The sequence below is a fragment of the Lissotriton helveticus genome, chromosome 12, assembly GCF_964261635.1.
Source record: "Lissotriton helveticus chromosome 12, aLisHel1.1, whole genome shotgun sequence".
Classification (NCBI taxonomy): domain Eukaryota; kingdom Metazoa; phylum Chordata; class Amphibia; order Caudata; family Salamandridae; genus Lissotriton; species Lissotriton helveticus.
Window position 1 is genome coordinate 702,036,164 of NC_136073.1, and position 20,244 is coordinate 702,056,407.

At 48.2% G+C, this 20,244-nt stretch overlaps 1 protein-coding gene across 6 annotated transcripts in view; it reads right to left on the minus strand.

Annotated features, from left to right (window-relative positions):
• Positions 1 to 20,244, minus strand: part of LRRC71 (leucine rich repeat containing 71) — a 566,767-nt gene that overhangs the window by 103,033 nt on the left and 443,490 nt on the right. For 5 of the 6 annotated variants that reach the window (XM_078669036.1, XM_078669039.1, XM_078669035.1 and 2 more), the window contains one exon: positions 14,354 to 14,479. In XM_078669036.1, coding sequence (XP_078525162.1) covers positions 14,354 to 14,479 — 126 coding nt within the window. The remainder of the gene's footprint in view (positions 1 to 14,353; positions 14,480 to 20,244) is intronic. The other variant, XM_078669037.1, reaches the window with a different exon arrangement.

Genomic DNA, 20,244 nt, shown 5'->3' on the forward strand with positions numbered 1-20,244 from the left:
ACCCTTGACACACAACTCTAAGTTCAGTAGAACCTACTTAATTCTAAACTTGATTTATATGTACCTATGTACATATAGAATTTTTCAGTTTGTCACTCAAAGAGATTATCTGGTAAAGCAATAGCAAGCTTGAATCCAACCCCTGCACACCAATGTGAGAAGTTGGCCTGGCATATGCTGTCCACTATTCTAGTGGGCACCTTGCACCAGTCCAAACAACCCTTATTGATGATAGGTTTAAGACAACCTTTATTGAAAGCTATCCTAGTGGTAGCTATGGAGAGCAGCCTGCAGGCTAAGTCTTGAAGGAGTGTAAATCTGCTTGGTTTACCAGATTATAACCTCTTGAAAGTCTAAATGAAAAGAGAACCACAGAAGGTATATATAAAAAATATGCATTTATTTCCAAACATTCTCTAGTACTCTCTTTATGAGATTACAGAGCAAAGTACACACTTTAAACAATATAGGACTTCAGTAAATAGCACAATATACACTGGGCCCCAGGGGGGGACTAAACCATATATTAAGAAAGTGGTATAAGAACCACGACTTGACGAGACACAAGGCCTAGAGCCTGTAGAAGTGCTGAGACCACAAGGAACCACCCAAGGTAGTGACACAAGGTACCCACGGGGGACGCCTGCAGTGTGAGAACACAGCCGCGAATCGCCGTTATCTTCTAAGGGGAAAGTAGTGGTTGGAAATTTAAAGATTAAGGACACCTAGGAGAGGACTTTGAGCAAACCCCTTTAGGCTTAAGGTGTTCTAGGGCCAACACCTGCGGGAGCACCATAGTACTAGTGTTACCTCACCCAGGGAAGCCGGGTGCATAGGTGTCTTTTGGTGTCGGGAATCGTCGTTGATTTCAATGGCGATCTGCTGCAAAGTGCTGCTGCTGTCGAGCAGGAAAGTGTTGGGTGTGATCCAAGCCTGGATCGAAGATGTGAGGCACCTGAAGGCAGAGGGGACAGAGTCTGGGTCACTTGCCAGTGACCAGGGGCATGATATACAAATGCCGACTGATGTCGGGTGATTCAGGTGTGTAGAGGTGAAGCTTGACTCTGCAGCCACGAGGACCAGGAGGCGTCAATGATGACCAGGAGCTGGATTTGAGTTGTCCCAGGAAGGATGGCGAGTGCTGCTTGTCGGTGCCTGGATTGGACCCAACAAGCCTTGGCAACAGCAACCCACGCAGGAAGAGAAAAGATGCTTCGGTGCGGACCAGCAAGGGCCGGGGGTTTCACCAAGTGGTGGAGAATCAGGGCACGTCTGGAGCAGCCAGGGAAGCCTAAGGAAAGTCAAAGTTGCCTTCTCAGGGACCCACCAGTCAACAGACCAGGGATCGTGAAGGTACCTCGAGCGAAAACACAAAGGGCCGGCTCATTGGACACTCGTGGAGTGTAGGCCAGCAATCTTTGGTGGTGTCTGGGATACAAGTAACCAAATACACAGCCTCAAGGAACGTTGAGAAGCTGATGCACTTGCAAATGTGCACGGTGTCCAGGGGTCAGGTCTCAGCTTTGCTGGGGAATTAGGTCGGCCTCGGGGAAGCCTGGAAATCCACCTCCTGTGTTGCAAATACTTCGGACTCCGGCGTGTGCTTCGGAGATACAAACCGGTCAGATGCGTCTTTGGTGCCTGCCACGCAGGGGAGTAACTCCTTTACTCCAAGGGAGATTCTTCAGTCATCCAGCGTCATGCAGATCGTCTAAGTTCCAGGATACAGTATCAGAGTTTCTCCAGGTGTAATCTAAAGTCCTGTTGCCAGGGGTTCCTATCTCTTACCCAAGGAAGGGTTGGGACAAAGTCTGGGGACCAACCTATGGGAGGGTTTGGAAAAAGGGGTGGTGACACCCATTTCCTTTGTCTAGTTGCACGTCAGAGCTGGGGCTGGTAGCCCCTGCAAACGGTATGAATTGGGCTATGCACAGGGACACCAAATGTGCCCCCAGTGCAGACTTCAAAGCACTCTTGGAGTGCACCCACTCAGCCCAATACACTAAAGCCTGTCTGGGAGGTGGTGACACCTACCTGTGACAGGAAACCTATTGTCCAGGTCTCCCCTGCCGGAGTTTCGTCCAGCAGCAGGAGGCCAAACTTGTGTCTGTGGCATCCATTTTGTGATGCCAGGGTTCTTTTAAACTGGTACAGGGTGTACCGGTGTGTACATGTCTCTCCCTATAGAAGGGTGGAATCATACCCCCTCCGCCAGAACTGGGGGGGGGGGTGGCATCATTCCAAAGCGTTTGACACCAATCACAACATGTTTCCTTGCAGCCATTCCAAAGTTAGCATTTACCGCGAGGTTATAATGCACTTAAGAGAATATGGTCTGGCTGCATCACAGAACAACCCCGGAGAATAGATTCCGAAGGTTGCAGAGGGGCCCTGCTAATGCATGGGCATCCTCTCACACAAAACCTAGCACCCTGCCTTCAGGATTGATAAGGCCTGCCATAGGGGGTAACTGATAAGTTTATATGTGTAGTGATATAAGGTAGATATAGGGAACCTATATATAAGTAAGGGGTGCATACACCACCTTACACAGGCTGCAGTAGAATACCTGTGTTGTCATTTTGGAAGGCTTCCCAGGGGTGGTTTTATACATGCTTCAGCCGCTGGTAGGCCTCTGGGGTACCTATGCCATTGGTACCTAAGGTACCATATACTAGGGACTCATAAGGGTACCCCAGTAACCAAACTGGAGTGTACCTAAAGTACATGGAATCCTTTTAAAGAGGAAGCAGCTTGGCTGGGGTCCTGGATAGCAGCCCCAGCCAGACTAAAGTTGAAAAACAGTGAAACACCAGCAGCAAAAAAGTGGAATTAACTATAAGAAGCAGATCCTACTCTCCTACATGGGTGGGCCCCTCAACTATTGCCGTCCACTCACTGTCAGTGAACAGGCGGACCAGATCTGCATCCCAATGATGCCTGAGAGGCGTAAACGGATGACCTGTGTCCGAACGCATTATCTGGCAAACCCTTTTGTGAGGTGCCTCACTGTGCCCATGACATGGATATATTAGATTGTGAGGTGCATTGTGGGTTCCTGCAACACATCCACCCACAGAGCCCGCAACGCCACAAGAAACGAGGTACTGACCCTGTGGTAATCCATCTTCTTCTGCTAGGGTATCGAAGGATACCAACAGACCTTCCCGATAGAGGTCGCCCAGACTGTGCAAGCCTGCTTCCTGCCAGGTGGAGAGCTCTGCCCTGGAGGTGAGGTGGCCACCCCTCTGCGTGCTCAGTAATGACAGTGTGGGTGCATATATGATAACAGGGCATATGAGATGTAGGCTACGACGAAAGCACCGGTAGGCTACATCAAGCATCATTTGGGGAGGTGCCTGCCTCTTCCCCCAGGGTGAAAGAGCACGAGGACCGATGAGTGTGCCCATGCTGGAGAGAGTGTGGCCATGTCCTCAAGGTTCAGTCCACTGACCCATTTAGCTACCCACTGAAGTTGCGCTGCAAGATAATAGTGCTCCATTCTGGGCACAGCAAGCCCCCCAGGCCAGCTGGCAAGTACAGTTTGGACAGCCCAACCCAGCACTTTGACCCATTCCAGATGAACTCCTGCACGGTACGTTCAAAGGAACAGAAGATGGGGGGGCTGAATGTACAGAGGCATCGCCCAGGGGGATCCCCCATTTCACTCCACTCACATGGATAGCCTTCGCCAGCAGTTCTATGGCCATTGAGAATAGTAAGGGTGACAGCGGGCATTCTTGCCTGGTGCCACATCTGATGGGCACAGGCTCCGACACGTGTGGGCCCGTCTTGACTTTGGCAGACGGCGAGGTGTACAATAGCCTCAAGAAGCAAGAAAATGAGTTCCAGTAGCGGGGCAAGGCGGCAAACGAAAACCCCCACACCAGCGTGTTGAATGCCTACTCCATGTCATGCACAAGGCATCCTGAGTGAAACCAGAGCTGCGCTGAGTATTTAGCCACAAGAAAGAAATGGCGCAAGTTAAGTGACGTGTTCCGAGAAGACACAACCCCGTTCTGATCAACATGCACCAGGTTGAGCACCAGGGTCCATCAGTATTTTGGCTGTATTTTTATTGTCGGTATTTAGGAGTGCCAGCAGCCGATAAGAGCCTAACATTGCGGGGTCCCTGTCCGGTTTAGGCAGGGAAATGAGCACAGCTTCGGGGAGTGAGCCTGGTGTTAGGAAACCACTCACCTGAAAACCAGGTTGTTCCTTTGGGGAGATGAGACGCTGGCTCTCAATACCCCCAAGACCCTACCTCCACCAAAGCGATTAAAAACACTTTGCGTGAAGAAAGAATCCCAGGGGAAAGATGAATTGGATCAAATAAAAAAGAGAGATAAGAAACACAGCAATCTCTGGTTTGGCACACTTCTGATGACTTGACTAGCTTCTTCTTTCTTCAGCTCTGTCTGGCACTATTTGCAGTATGGTATGTTTATCTAAACAACAAATGATATACACCTGTTCAGTTATCTGTTCTATTTGCTATCATATTATACAACACACTAATCATCCAATGTCTATGATTTCTGTATACCTCTCAAAACAGTCTATGACCCTTATAGACTGTACCTGCTTTTCCAAATATTGTTGGGATTATTCTTTAAATGAGATTTCTTAATTTACTCATGCACTAAAGAAAGAAACACGAAAAAAATAGCTCTTACACTAACAACCAGTTCGTTCACATGTATTAGCTATCACAGGGTTCAATATTATTGCTTACTGTCTTTAACAAATGTTCTGATTCAATTAGAATTCCTATTTTCTAAAGACGGCAAGCATTACATGCCAAAAGAATAGTTCTGGTCCATGAATTAATGTTCGTTCACAGAAGTCTCTTATGCATAAGATTTGAAGTTTAGAAAGTACCAGATTGTTCTTGGGACTGCGTCAGCAAGACGTGAATGTAGAAAGAAATACCTTTGTTTAACTTTGTCCTTTTTAGGTCGCGCCTGCTGTCGCAAAGCGATCTATTGTAATCATTTTAGTCCTTTTCCCGTTCAAGGACTAGGCAGAGACAACAGACTGTCACACGCACGCAGCCGGCGGGAATCGGATCAGGTCACGCGCTCCGATCCCGGCCGGCTGTTCACAACACATGCACACGCAGGCACAGGCAGGCACACACGCAGGCACAGGCAGGCACGCAGGCACACAGGCAGGCACACACGCAGGCACAGGCAGGCACACACGCAGGCACAGGCAGGCACACATGCAGGCACACACAACACACACACAACACACACAGACAGACACACGCACACACATTCCCCCCCCCACCCCCTCCCCCAAACTCACCGGGCTCTTTTAGCGTGTTCCGTGTCTGTCTCTCGTAAGTCAGGGGGTCAGTCTCGATCCTCGATCTCCCTTCGCAGCGCTGGTCTTCACCCGGGCCCCGTCCTGGGACCCGGGACTTAAGATGCCGCACTCTGCTTTGGCGCCGGGGCTCGGATCTCACATGCGCGGGCAGCCCCCGCCCTCACTCTCAGCCCGGGCTGCTTTCGGTTTCGTAGGTGAGTGATGTCATCGCTTTTTTTCACTCGGTAGCGTTTGATTTTTTTTTATATTAAAGCCTAGCGCCTTCTTCTCTTTGATGCACTGTGAAATTCAATATACACAGATATTTAAAATCTCTGCAGCATCAAATAACGTAGGTTAGCGGATAGGCGTCGATGAGGCCAGATGGCTTTTGCTGTTAGTACCAGTTCAGACACTGCACCTAAAATTCGTGACTTTCTGGATAAATAAATCAATTTACCTCCTCATGCCTATAAATATATACATATATATGTTTAATAACAGTGGGAGGTATAGTGCACTTCGAATTACATTTTCTTTCCTCATCCTGGTCCGTATTAGTTGACTTTAGCCGAATACCACACAAGACACTGCTCTGTGCACGACCGGTCACGTTCATGGGTGCACGTTCATACAATTTCTCTTATTTTTTGTGTACCCTTTAAGAGAATTGATGGGGAGCTTTTCCGGCAGAGTCTTGGTAGCCAATCCCCTGGGGTTTATTTCTCTGGCTCGCTCTAGATTTGCCAAGGTAAAGGGCACTCTCCAGAGAGAGGAAAGGACTGAGCTATATGGGCACACTGAGGGGGGGTGATCTTTGGTGGGAAGGACCAGAAGGTTGATAGAACAGTCAAAGTGCATTAAAAAAAGAGTATAGAAACTGTGCTAGTGAGTGCAATGAGGGCCTGGTCAGTGAGTGTGGGGACGGGGTCAAAAACATGGCTGAAAAGAAAAATGATGCTGTAGCTATTTTGTGTTTCCTGTCACCCTCAGGTAACTGCTTATAAAATAACATACTTTAAAATAAAAACAAATGCAGGTTAAACTAATTGGTGGGAAATTAACTTTTACTTATTAAACCTCTACTGGTTAATATAGTCACTGCCAATGTCTGTGTGTGTAATCGGAGAGCCGCTGTCTGGGTGTGTAACCGGAGAGCCACAGAATTAAATCCAGTTTGGTGCTGTGGAGAAGGGTAACGTGTATTTTTAGTGCTATGTGGTCCCAGCCTGTAACAGAAAGCACTATATAGTAATTATTTTAGCCTTGCATTACACACAGTGTGAGGGAGGCTGCTGCAAAATGTGCAAAACGTTTTAGGTCTAAGCTAAGGTGAAACAAGCAGTGGAAAATCCAATAGGTTTCACCTAAGGAAAATCTATTGGCTTTGTCAATGTTTTTAACATGGTTTAAAGTAAAACAAACATTGACATAGCCAATAGGTCTCGCTTTTGGGACCCTATAAGTATTTATTTATGCAGCACAATATCCTTGGTGCAACAACATCAACTGTTGCATGGCTAAACACTTATAAGGTCCCGAAGGCGAGACCTATTGGCTATGCCAATGCTTGTTCTTTTTCCTAACAGCTCTTGAGGGAAACAGGATATGATAGGGGACTCTGAAAGGTTGTCCAGGCAACCGAAGTCATTGAAGGCAGGAACTCGAGATGTCCGTGAGGGGAAGACGAAGTCAGAAACTGAAGCCGGAGAAGACAGGAGCCGAAGACCTTCACACGCTGGAACGCAGGTAAGGGGAAGAAACAACAAGGCCAAGCGTTTCTGCTAGAGAGATGTTCCTTTTTATAGTTCTGGGACGGGTGGGGTTTACTTGTGCAGGATGTATGACAGAGTGCTGCACATGGAAAACGGGTGTGGCAGCACATGTGGAGAGAGTATGGCTCATCATCAACTGACAGAGTGCTACACATGGAAAACGGGTGTGGCAGCACATGTGGAGAGAGTATGGCTCATCATCAACTGACAGAGTGCTGCACATGGAAAACGGGTGTGGCAGCACATGTGGAGAGAAATTGAAGGCATTAGCCATGCTTACAAATAAGTCTGTTTACTAAGCACAAGGCTTTAGTTATTCTTACAATTCGCTTCCAATACACCAATGGTATTTAAGCATATAAAAAAATAAAATAAATAAAACTACATGTCCACTTTCTAATGTTTTGCACAACTTCAAGGCGTCTGTGTCGGACCATAAAATAAAACAAACAAAACTACATGTCCACTTTCTAATGTTTTGCACAACTTCAAGGTGTATGTGTCAGATCATAACCTCAACTCAAAGGTCTTGCTTCCTGTTATTCTATGGTTCCAGAATTGGTTAAGCTTCGTGCGTAATTCCTAACACCTGGAAGGGTAGAGACTGCCAGATACGCCACATAGAGGGCGAGCAGGCAGAGAGCTAGTACAGGAGCCTATGCTTTTAGTACTAAGTTGGCAGCCCATCTGGTCCAGGTACCTTGCCCGTAGCCAGAGCTCTGATGGCCTCCCAGACTCCGAAGAGTGTGATTGGCTCTTCCAATTTTGCCCATTGCTCCGGCATAATGGTAGGTAGGCGAATGGAGTAGAAGAAACCCGCTAGTGCAGTCGGATTAATACTGGTAGTGGATTCGTATAGGGTTGTGTAATGCCTGACTAGTTCCCCGTGTAGCTCCTGTTGGGTGTGCAGCAGCTGTCCAGAGGGGATCGCAGCAAGAGGATAGGCTGTTGCAACTGTTCCTGATGTGCCCTGCTCGATCTGCCGCTGAATGAGTGCGGGCGGAGTGCGCAGAGTAGTTCAGTCACTGTAGTCTCTCTAGGAGTTCCATGTGCTCCTGCCACGTGTCTGTCAAACACCTGGCGTAGTCCAAGTCCCTATTGAGTCGTACTCCAGCCGAAGGATTGAGTGCTTTGTGCAAGCAATGTTGCTGTCTAGCTGCTTGCGGGGACCCCCGCTGAGGCCCAAGCACTGACCCCTGATTGTTATTTTGAATGCTTCCCATTCCACTCATCTGTCAGTGGCCGAGTCGGCGTTTATTTTGAAGAACTCCACAGTGGCGATGCCCAGCAATGCCCGGAAAGGCGGATCCTCAAATGCCACAGGTTGGAGGCACTTTACATGTGTGGTCTGCCACTACCGTCCCATACCAACTGGAGGAGTTGGGGGTTGTGGTCTGAGTGCGTTCGCCCCAGGTAGTCTATGTGTCGACAAACCAGGAGCAAAGCGGCCGAGCCCACAATACGATCAATGCAGATGTGGAGGTCGTATGGCGAGGAATAGAAAGAGTACATCCATGCATCAGGATTGATGCTTGCCAAACATCTGTTAAGTGCCAATGCTGCAGCCAGGCTCACAGAGCCTGGGCATTAGACATGGCAGCTGTGTGGGAGAGCGGTGGAAAGGACCTATCCAGCGCTGTATCGTATCGTATCGTAAGGGGAGCTTATATAGCGCACTGACACCATGGGTTTCCTGGCGCTGGTTGGAAATAGAGGAAACAGAGAGATTAGCCAGATTGGGGAAAAAGCCAAGTTTTTAAAGATTTACGAAAAAGTGTCAGAGAGTTGGAAATTTTAAGGGAGAGAGGGAAAGAATTCCAGAGCTTGGGGGCCAGGTATGCAAATCTCCGGCCTCCAGATCTGCAGAGCTTATAAGAGGGAACAGTCAGGAAGTGAAGATGGGAAGATCTCAAATTGCGGGACGGGCAATAGGGTCGGATGAGAGATTTTACAAAGGTGGGACAGAAACCAGCCAAAGATTTGAAAGTGAGGCAGCCGATCTTGAAGGCTGCCCTAGAAGCAACAGAAAGCCAGTGGAGTTTAACGAGAAGGGGCCTGGCAGATTGCCACTTCAGGATCCCTAAGGCCAATCTCGCCGCCTGATTTTGGACCACCTGTAGTCTGCCCATCGATGTTTTAGGCAGACCATGGTAGATCGAGTTGGAAAAATGTAGGCGGGAGAGGACGAGGGCCATGATGACCTGCAGGAGGGCATCAGGTGTCAGAAGATATGCCACTTTCCTGATCCTGCGCAGTTGGTAGATGCAGGACGAGACCACAGTCGCCACCTGCGGCCCTAGGGATAGAGCGGAGTCAATAGTGACCCCTAGGCTCTTCACCGAAGCCACAGGGGTGGGAAAAGGGCCCAATTCCACCGGCCAGAATTGGGGCCCCCAGAAAGTGGAGCTCCTACCAGGAAGGAGGAGCTCCGTCTTACCGGGGTTCAACTTTAGCTGGTTATGGCCCATCCACTGGAGAATATGGGACATAGCTGACTGAAAGTTAGAAATAGCAGAGGGGGAGTTAAGAGAAAAGATAAGCTGCAGGTCGTCCGCGTAATTAAACACGGTAACGTCCCACAGCCTTAGGGAGAAAAGAAGGGGACGAAGATAAAGATTGAAAAGGAGAGGGGACAGAGAAGAACCCTGGGGGACCCCACAGGGCGAATGCTCTCTAGGAGCCCTAAAAGCACCCAGGCTTAGGGTCTGAGACCTGCCCGTCAGGAAGGATCTGACCCAGGCCAGAGCCAGGCCCTGGATACCAGCCTGCTCGACACGGCGGAGAAGGATGTTATGATCCACCGTGTCGAAGGCGGCTGACAGATCTAACAATACCAGGGCCTGGGGGGTACCCCTGTCATGTGTCATGGATATCGTTGATGTCCCCTCCTATAAGCCAAGGGAGGGCGCACCACCAGGCTAATATGTCAGAAAGTGTATGCAAAAAGGTTGTCTGATCTGTGTTGGGGGCATAACTGCCCTCCCATTCACCTCCATCTCCTCCACTGCAAAGAAGACACCCAGCCTCACCCAGATAAGTAGCCCCCTGGCATACGAGGAGTAGACTGTGGTGAACACTTGATTCATTATCTGCGCTAGAGTCTGCGGGCCTCGGGCAGCATACTATATGTTTCAAGCAATAACGCAATGTAGGCTGACTTGTGTTTAAGGTAGGACTATGCAGTGTAGCGGCACTGGGGTATTTGCACGCCTCTCACATTCCAGGTGACGATATTAGTGGTCAGCATGTGTAGGGTGAATTAGGTCTACAGGTGTACATGGATGTCGCAGCATGAGGGAGGGAGCAGAGTTTCCTGTCCAAATTCTGCAAGTGGGGGCAAGACCTGCAGTATAGCATAGTGTGGTAATTGTGTAAGATAAACAATAAGGGGAGTGGGAAACAGTGGAACCATAAACAGCATGAGAGAGCAAAGGGACAACATGTATCTGCCCAACCAGGCAGAAGTGCCTTGAAGCAACTGTCTGCCAATATCTCCGGCTGACTAGAGCTTAGGGCTCATGAGGGAATGAGGAGCAAACACATTTACACCCCTCATGTTCATATGAAAGAGCGCACAGTGCCATACATGTCAGGTCCCAGTCCAACTGTGAGGTTTGTTACTGAACAGCCCGGATATTGTCCCAACACCCAGTCGGGGGTGCCCTCCCACGTGGGGGAGGATTCTCAGCGTTTACAGTATGGGGCGCCGTGTCATGCAGTCATCTTGGTGCCTGTAGTTCAGATCAGGTCATCTGCCTTTTGCGGGGTTACATCTGGAAGCCGACCGGACTCCTCACCAGATGGCCATGTGGCAGAGAAGCCATCATCACTTAGGGAGCGTACTGAGGATATGTCCGGGTCTTGCCTCCTTACATGTTTGTGTATTGTTGCAGCTGCTTGCAACGCCTGCTGCCTATGACTCGTTCTAGATTTGGGGTGGCGTGTAGCTATAAAGGAAGGCGTTGACTCCGCCTGCGCTTCCCCCTACAGCTGGTCCCATGGGCGGCGTAAGCCTGTTTGGGCTTCCCACGCCCAGTCTGCGAAATTTGGTGGCTGTTAGATTCTAACCAGGCCCAGGCTTGCACTGCTGCGTCAAAGAATCGTGCATTGCCATCAGATGCTACTCGGAGTCTGGCTGGGAAGAGGAGGGAGTATTTGATGCCCAGCTTGCAGAGGCGCCGCTTGACTACCAGGAATGATCCCCTCTGCCTCTGCACTCCCATGGTGTAGTCAGGGAATTGCCCACCTTCGCCTCTCCCAAAGACAGAGTCCCGGTCCCCGTAGTTAAGTAAGTGGAAGAGAAACGGCTTTGGGTTCGTCCCCGGCGGCAGGTGGCTCACCGGTACACAATGGGCCCTCTTAGCCGCAAAGAAGGAGGAGAACTCATCATCCGGCAGAAGGTCACGCAGCCATGCTTCAGTGTACGCCGATGCGTCTGCTCCTTCGACTCCATCGGGCAGTCCCACTACCCGTATGTTGTTCCGTCTGGAGTGGCCTTCTGTGTCTTCCATTCTTTTTCCCAGCAATTGACACAAGCCATGAGGTCCTTTATGTCTGCCGATGCGGCACCAGTGACAGGGTGGATCTCAGCTAGATCATGCTCAACATCCCGCACCTTGTCAGCCAGCTTGCGATGATCTGCATGGAGCAGAGTTAAGTCCACTGTTATTTTGTCAATGCGGACCGCAAGGGAGGCATGTGTTTGCTCGAGGGAGGTGCCTTTTTTCACCACTGCCTGAAGAATCCAGCTTGGAGTTGAGGGTAGCGGTGGCTGCCGGTTCCAGCAGCTTCAGACCTCCTGCCGCCTGGAAGACTGATATAGAGGACTATGCCGGCATCTGCGATGCTCCCATTCGCAGGAGGACCATGTTTTGTCCAGATGTCCTGTCGTAGGAGAGGGCAAGAGTCACAGTCTGTTGTGCCAAGCGGGCCCTGCCCCTCTAGGACCTCCGGCTTCTGCCCAGTTGCATACCAGTAAGGCATTCCCAGTTAATCAACTCAGTTGCAGTGCCTGGCATGCCTAGTGCCGCATCATCAAGGGATGAGGAAAGGCAGGCTCGGCCTGCAGCCGCTTCCGGGCCCCCAGTGTTATGATGTTTATATTGTCTTGCACCAGATCATCTCAGCGGCAGACAGTGAGCCAGACTTTGCATCTGGGGCCCGGGTTCGATCTGACCCCGAGCTCCAGCGCTCGTCACCGTCAGTGCCAGGACCAACAGCGAGCAATAAAGGTCAAGTCCAGTTAGTGGTGACCCCACTAATCATGCGCACATTCACAGGGGCATAGCCCCATCCAGTAACATAGCCCACCCAGTTCTTGGTGTATATGGTCCACACTTGTTGGGCCTGGGCCCTATATGACACCCAAGCCCCACCAACTCCACTTCCTGCTTTCTCCTTACCTGGGTACAGCCTGATGCACCCTCTTCATTCAGGGAATCCAGCCAGTAGACGCCGCTACTGGACTGGGCCCCACAGGTCCAAGCACGGCGTCCACCACTGGGCCCGCCGGCCGCCGTCCAGTGTCAGTGGCATGGCTCTGCCCCCCCAGGCACGAAGGCCCCAGCACTCTTGCTGTGGGCAACAGTCTGGCCCAGGCTCAACACAGCTACAGGTTCTCTCTCACTGCAGTGTTCAGGCAGTGCCACCACCTCCGAGCCCCAGGGAGGGGCAAGCCGGCACCCCTCTGCAGTCTCCTTCATGTCCGGCAGTCCAGCAACGGCACAGTACGTCTGCACCCCGGAGGCCCACCCCCAGCCGTCCGGGGCACCACGCATCATGCAGACCTCCCTGTTGTTCTGTTGGGCAGCGCTGCGTCCAGGTGGGTCCCCACTAGGTCTCAGCCGGCTCACACGATCAAGTCGGTGAGCCACATGTTTGCTGCAGGCATGGTAGCTAGTCTTGGGCTCCAGCATATGTGCAGTTCCGGGCCCGGCAGCACCCCCCCCCCGGCACTCACCTGCTGCTGCCACTGCCGCGGTGCAGCGTATTGACATAATACTCAAGGAGAACCAAATGTATAGAGTTTATGTACTCTTCAAAACAGGTTCTAATCAATGGGTTCTAATCGACCTTTACTTGGCTTGCCCGACTCTGCTTGCCATTTTTAAAGCCCACGGTACTGCCCATTCCACCCCCCTTTTGTGCCTATGGTCAAGCCATCCTCATGGACATGAAGATCAAGGTCTCCACACTGACTCTTCGGTGCTCCACCCTAACCCCCTAGGATGGTGTAGGGAGATGGTATTAACTGTTTGGAGAAATCTTGATGGCCTTGTAGGGTCAACACAGAATATTCCAAGGGCAATATCGAGAACTTTAATCATGGGAATATCAGGCAGTATGGGCAGGCACAAATGTTACATGGGTCCGAACTCTCTGCTTGCCTTTGTTGTACAAGAATTAAAACGAGGCTTCCCAGCAGGTGAACCTGCATGACAACTCCTAGATATGCAGCTCAACTCCATTCTCCCTCTGCATAAGCTACAACAACAGGACAACATGTGAAAGGACCATATAGATTTGGCGTGGCTCACAGCCTAGCACAGTTCCACCACTGCAACCAGTCCAAGATGACCCCTGCTTCTACGAAGAGGCAAAAGGCAGTAGACATGACCAATGCAGTCCTAGCCAAAGGGCTCAAAAGAAAAGCTCAGGTCAGTACCTGCTTGATTCTAATGCATTAAGGGGATTCCCTTATGAACAGTGCTAATCAAAGACATTAACAATCACTTTCTTGCCTGGGATAATGCAAAAGACTCACAGTAGAACAATGTACAGTGGTTACAGTGATAATTGGGATATAGTACTTTGCTATAACAGCTGTTGATAACTCAAATACCAGTATGCCACTTTTGAGGTGGATGTAATTCGTGACTCCACACCGTAACCCTGCAGTGACACATCTAATGTATTTTTTTTCCTGACAACATGTTCAACCACAACTGTGTACAGCTGAAACTTGCCCAACGAGGTGGGTTATGTCCATAATGGGGCCTTGCACTGAGTATGGACCTCAGCCAAGCCCTTTAATTAATCCCCGCTGCGCACTGCTGAAGTGCATTCGAAGTGGGTTAACAAGGCATGGTGGCCAGGCTGTGCCCAACCCCTGTGTGAGGCCAACTACGTTCATACGATAGGCATAATTATCCATCCTACACAACTGATCAATTTGACTCTGTGTGAACCAAGTACCTGTGCTATGTACCATGTTAGTTTCTTTTGTACAATGTTTCTGTTGGAAATGGTATGGCAGCAAAAATAGTTACCTTGTCTTTCTTTTTGCCTGTACTCTTGCTTTGTTTTAAGGGCTGGGGTCCTTTTTCCAGCCCGGGGATACTTATGTGGCTTTGAGGTCGATCTGTTTTCGGATCAAATTTTTTTGCTGACACCTGCTGAACCAACATGAAAGAAATATCATCAATCGGAAGTAACTTTACACTGCACTTGATTATAAAGTGTTCTCCCCTCGATACACTCCTCAGTAACTTGATAACATTTCCAAACAGGTGCTTAATTTGATCCAGTGGTTTACATTGCTTGACACTGGCACTTAATTGCAAACACCAACACTTATAACAGTCTGCCACGTGGTAGCGCCATTTGTCTTCTTTAGCGATGAGTACAACAAGAGTTATTTATTCAGTTAATATACATAATAAATTACTAATAGCCGTCACCCAAGCCATTCTTATAGCTTTAGGGGCCTGGAATAGTCTGAACAGTCACACTAGTAAGAGTGTGATGTACGTGTACGTATGTGTGTCTGTACTGTTATTGGGAGCTATGGCAGGGGCAATGGGTGTTGCAAGGTGCAGTGGCATTCTACCGAGGTCCCTGGTACTTATTATTATTATTATTATTTTTTGCAAATTTAGCACTACTCCAAATATGTTAAAACTGAAATGGCTCAATTCAGAAAACACTGTGGATCTCCTTTAGGGTTTGGCATAGCAGGAGCATAGCTGCAAATTGCTAGGGCTCCCACACTGCTAAACATGAGGGTCTCCTGCCTCATTTTTGAGGCGGGAAGTACTAGTTTTATGACTGGCACCCACAAGGAAAGCCTATGGTCCAGGAAGCCTTATGCCACATGACTGCCAGGTCAGAACCCCTGAAGGCACGGTTGTGACAGGTCTTCTATTATAGATTTTTCCTAGCAGGGCCCATCATGTAAAGCATATGGACCCATGCAGGGAAAATGCTCACTGAACATCATGTTCAGGAAGAAAACTCCCTACGGTTCAAGGCATCCTCTTTATTTCTGTTACAGGGGTAAATTCTTGCTTTAGTGATTTCTTCACTAAAAAAAATAATTTACTGACCAGCTGCCATTAAAAAGTGGCTGGCTGGGGAAAGTGCACCCACCAAGTCAGCTGGAGCCCTGCGGATTTCCACAAAAAAAAATTAAATGTGAAGAATGACAATTGTTCCCAACTATTGTGTAGGAAAGTTTCAGTTCTATTAAAGACAAGGAGGTGAGGAGTATGCTTGTCTCTCTTCGCTTTATTAACATAGCAGCCTTTTTAATTAACAACTTCTTTTAACTTTTTTCTTGAAAACGAAGAACTAACAGTCCCATGAGTCTGTGAGAATGTACCACAAAAAACAGCCAATCATAGTGTAAAAGTAGTTCATAACAGTAACCAGTCAGGCTCCTCTTGTGCCTGTAATAGTCCTTTCTCAACTATGTGTCATTAATAGAAATGAAACTTTCCTACACGAGAGTTAGGAACAATTTTCATTTTATGTCAGGACCGGAAGTGAGGATTTTGCTGGTTCAAAGCTTGCTCACCACCAAATGAGCCATATCCAGCACCGGCTTGGAGTAAAATCTCTTAAAAGTCGAATCTGAGGATCAATCCGCAGCATTCATATTGTCATCTAATCTTGCTCCTAGAGGAAAAGCCTTAGAAGCCATGCCTCCTCTGGCAGAGTGAGTCCCGAGGTGGTCAGGTCAATGCCTGTTTCCTGCATGACCCATCACACCCGCTGTGCAATAGTGAGATAGGAGACCGATGCACGCAGCTTCTTCAATGCTATCAGGAGTTGTCTCTCACCTGGAGGTCGAAGCTCCTCTGACATTTGTTTGTACGTTTTCAGGCACTGAGCCACACACAACTTTGGGGAGTCTGGAAAGGCTGGGTCTTCAATAGTTCTGGTATTGGATTTGGTTCGTCTAGAAATTGTGAATGACACCCCGGAAAAGGAAATACTCCTGCCTGTTATATCAAGGGCTCGGACATCAGATACACTTCTGCAAGAAACTAGGCATAGCAGCATCACCAGTTTGGTGGACAGCTCTTTGCGAGACAGGAACCTGTTTGGTTGCCAAGAGAGGAATAGGTTGAGAACCTGGTTAACGTCCCAAAGCGCTGAGTATCTTTGAGATGTCAGAAGGGACAGTCTAATTCCACGAAGGAGTCTGCCTACAAAAGGGTGTTCTCCCACCAGAGCCCCATTCACCGGAGTGTGACTGGCAGATATTATAGAGCGGAAGCTGTTGATGGATCAATATGCCAAACCTCCCGTGGCTAATTCTGCTACAAAAGTCAATCCTTGTGCTACATCAGCCGACCACGGGATCCAAACTCTGTTGCAGACACCAACGTGTCCAGTGGGTCCAAGCTGACCTGTACCTCTTGACAGTACTGTCTGCCTAGGCCAGTGGTTCCCAAACTTTTTTGACCTGTGGCTCCCTTGACCTAATCGGCAGTTGGCCGTGGCTCCCCACCATTTTTTTACCGGTGGGTGGGTGGTATGTACCTCCTATTACCTTCCTTAAAGTAATTGGGACGCATTCTTTCACTCATCCAACCATCCGTTCACTCATCCAGCCATCCGTTCTCTCATCCATCCAACCTTTCACTTCACTCATCTATCCATCCTTTTGTCCATCTACCCCCTTTCACTAACTCATCAATCCTTACATCCACCCTTTCACTCATCCATCCATTCACCATTTCACTTATCAATTCATCCATCCACCCATTCACTTGCCCATCATCTACCCTTTCATTCACCCATCCATCCATCCTTTCACACACCCATCCACCAATTCACTCACCCATCAGCTGCCCTTTCACTCATCCATCCATCCTTTCACACACCCATCCACACTTTTACCCATCCATCACCTTTCCACCCATACATCCATATATTTACTTTTTCTCTCATCCATACTTCCACTCATTCACTCATCCATCCATCCTTTCTTTCATTATCTATCCATTTCCCCTTTCATTCATGCATTCATCATTTCAGTAATCCATCCAGCCATTCAGACATTCCTTCACTTATTTACTCACCCACCTTTCCACATTATGAGCTGAGCCTTTGTCTGCAGAGTTGCAGGCAGAAGAGTCCTATCAAGAACGAACTACAGCAAGGGGTGGGGTGCGGTGGGGGAGAGTTCACTATGCCCCTGCACATAGGCAGACTGAAAACGTAGAAGTCATGAGTCACACATGATGCACAGTGCCAGGATGTGAGGTGACTGTAACATGGTGTTGTTTCCAGGGCTTTAACTGGTGTAAAAAAACTGGGGGGTGTCTTCAAACGGGGTGTTGGATGTAATTAAGAGCGCAGTTTAAAACACCTAGGCTAAAAATCTGCGCTTAGCATAGTGTTGCGCCCGACTTGTATTATGTTGTTTATGTCATTGCATCCAGATATATAATACAGCAAGTATCATTTCACCAACATTTCACCAACAACAAGCCAGGACTATTGGCTTTGTCAATGGTCCTAGTTCCTTAAAATAAAAAAGCAGCAACCATGGCTTTGATGAATATAATATTGAAAATACTTCAATTAAAAAATGATGAGACAGTGAAAGAACGAGAACCTGTTCTTTTAAACTTATTTCACAGGCTTCTTTAAATGAAGTGTTCTCTAACGTTGCAGCCTGGGCGTTTTACCTTTTTTCTTACAGATTGCCCTTCTATACACTGAGGCAGGAGGCCGCCACCACATGCTTGAACACCCCTGACTGCCCCATTGTCATTCAGTATGTGGCAATCAGCCCCATACAGAATTTCAATGGGCGGGAGGGGCTGCTCTTGTGCTCCTGGAGGAGTGCGAGGCGGCTCCATCAGCAGGGGTGAGGCCTCTCACAGGGGAGCAGCGCTGCTCCCTGTGATGACCACAATTACAGATAAAAGGCGTAGGGACGGTCAGTGGAATTTACGGGTGGTTGGTCACCCTAGACTGTGCGCGGCGCCCCTGGCACCTCATTACGGCTCACCCGGGTGCCGCGGCACACAGTTTGGGAACCACAGGCCTAGGCCTTGGACAGGAGTTCTTCAGCCCGGCGCAAAAGGCCCAGGACCGACCATCATCCCCTGTAATTCACCAAGCCATCAAGGTTAGAGAACCCCCCAGTACCAACTGGTGGGGAATCTGGACTGGATTAAGAAGTAGATGAGGAAATTGGGGGAGTTGTATTGGATAGTCCCAGAAAGTTCCAGTGGAACCTTAAACCAAACTTGAGACCTCCAGATCGGTATGACAATGAACACTTTTGTCCACTGTCATCTGATGTAGGTCGAGGCTCGAGTGATCATGGCGAAAGGAGGACAGGCATAACTCTTCTCCGGAGCTTAAAACTGTAGAAAAGCATCTGTTGCTGCTGCTTGATGGTCCGGTCTCCAGCTGAAGAACCAGGGTAACTGATGGTCCAGCTAGGATGCAAACAGGTCCACGGAAAACAGACCACATCTCTTCTGAAACTGTGCAAACACATCCAGGTTGAGTTTCCATACGCTGGAGTCCCGCAAGTGGCGGGAGTGCCAGTCTGTCATCTGATTTTCCCAGCTTGGTAGGTATTCTGCTGTAACCGACACCTGAAGTTCCAGACAATAGTGCCAAAAGCTGGTCACTAGGTTCGAAAGGTACTTGGAACACATGAGCCCAAAATATTTGATCTATCTGATAGCTGGCACATTGTCTAACCTGAGCAGCACACAAGACTGGGCTCTGTCCTTCGTCCAACATCGGACGGCGAAGGAGCCGGCCATAAGCTCTAGACAGTTGATGTGTAACGATTATTCTTGAGTAGACCACCACCCTCCTGTCGAGAACTCACCACAACAAGGGCACCATCCGGACCTGCTAGTCTCTGAGTCTATGACAAGGTCTGAGGCAAATTCGAAGATCGCTCTTCCATTCCATGCATCCATGTGCGACCTTTCTGCTCGTACTTTGTCTGTGAGGACGACAGCCTGGGAGTAAGTAAGACCCTTGCAGAGGTGTGCTGCCTTGAGCCGTTGTAGGGACCGATAATGCAAGGGACCCAGGAATATGGACTTTGAGTAATAAATCATTCCTTTCCTTTGAACCGGAGAGGGCGATTTATTGGAATCAGGTTGGGTATTGTGACCCCGGATTGGCTCTACTGGCATCTCACGCCACTGAATATATATATATATATATATATATATATATATATATATATATATATATATATATATATATATATTATATATATATATATATATATATATATATATATATATATATATATATATATATATATATATATATATATATATATATATATATATATATATATATATATATATATATATATATATATATATATATATATATATATATATATATATATATATATATATATATATATATATATATATATATATGTCTACCATGTCTGGTGGCTCAGTAGACTAATGCATCCACTGCAGGGGCATGTGTTTGACCTCATGGTCACAGGTTCAAATCCCAGCAGATCCACTCAGCCTTTTATCCATCTGAGGTCGATAAAATGAGTACCATTGAGTTGGGTAACAATAAACATCTGTTATTCAGAAGACCTCGTTGGGGTGAACGTAAAATATATATATATATATATATATATTACCTACTGGCAGTCGCCAGTAGGTATATATAGTTAGGATTTTTTTGAATAGGGATTTCTGAAAATTCTATGTTGAATAACTTTGGCGTTGATGGACGGAATTGGCTGAAATTTTCAGCAAAATGGCACATTTTGTTTCTGAGCGTCCCCTGAAAGTTTGGGGGGGTTTCGTCAAGCGGGGGCCGAGAAAAAAGGGGGGAATGGATTTCCACAAAACTTGGCAAAATTGTAGAGACTGTTTGCCCGATGTGCCTTTGCTAGGTCTCAAGATATGTGCTCCAG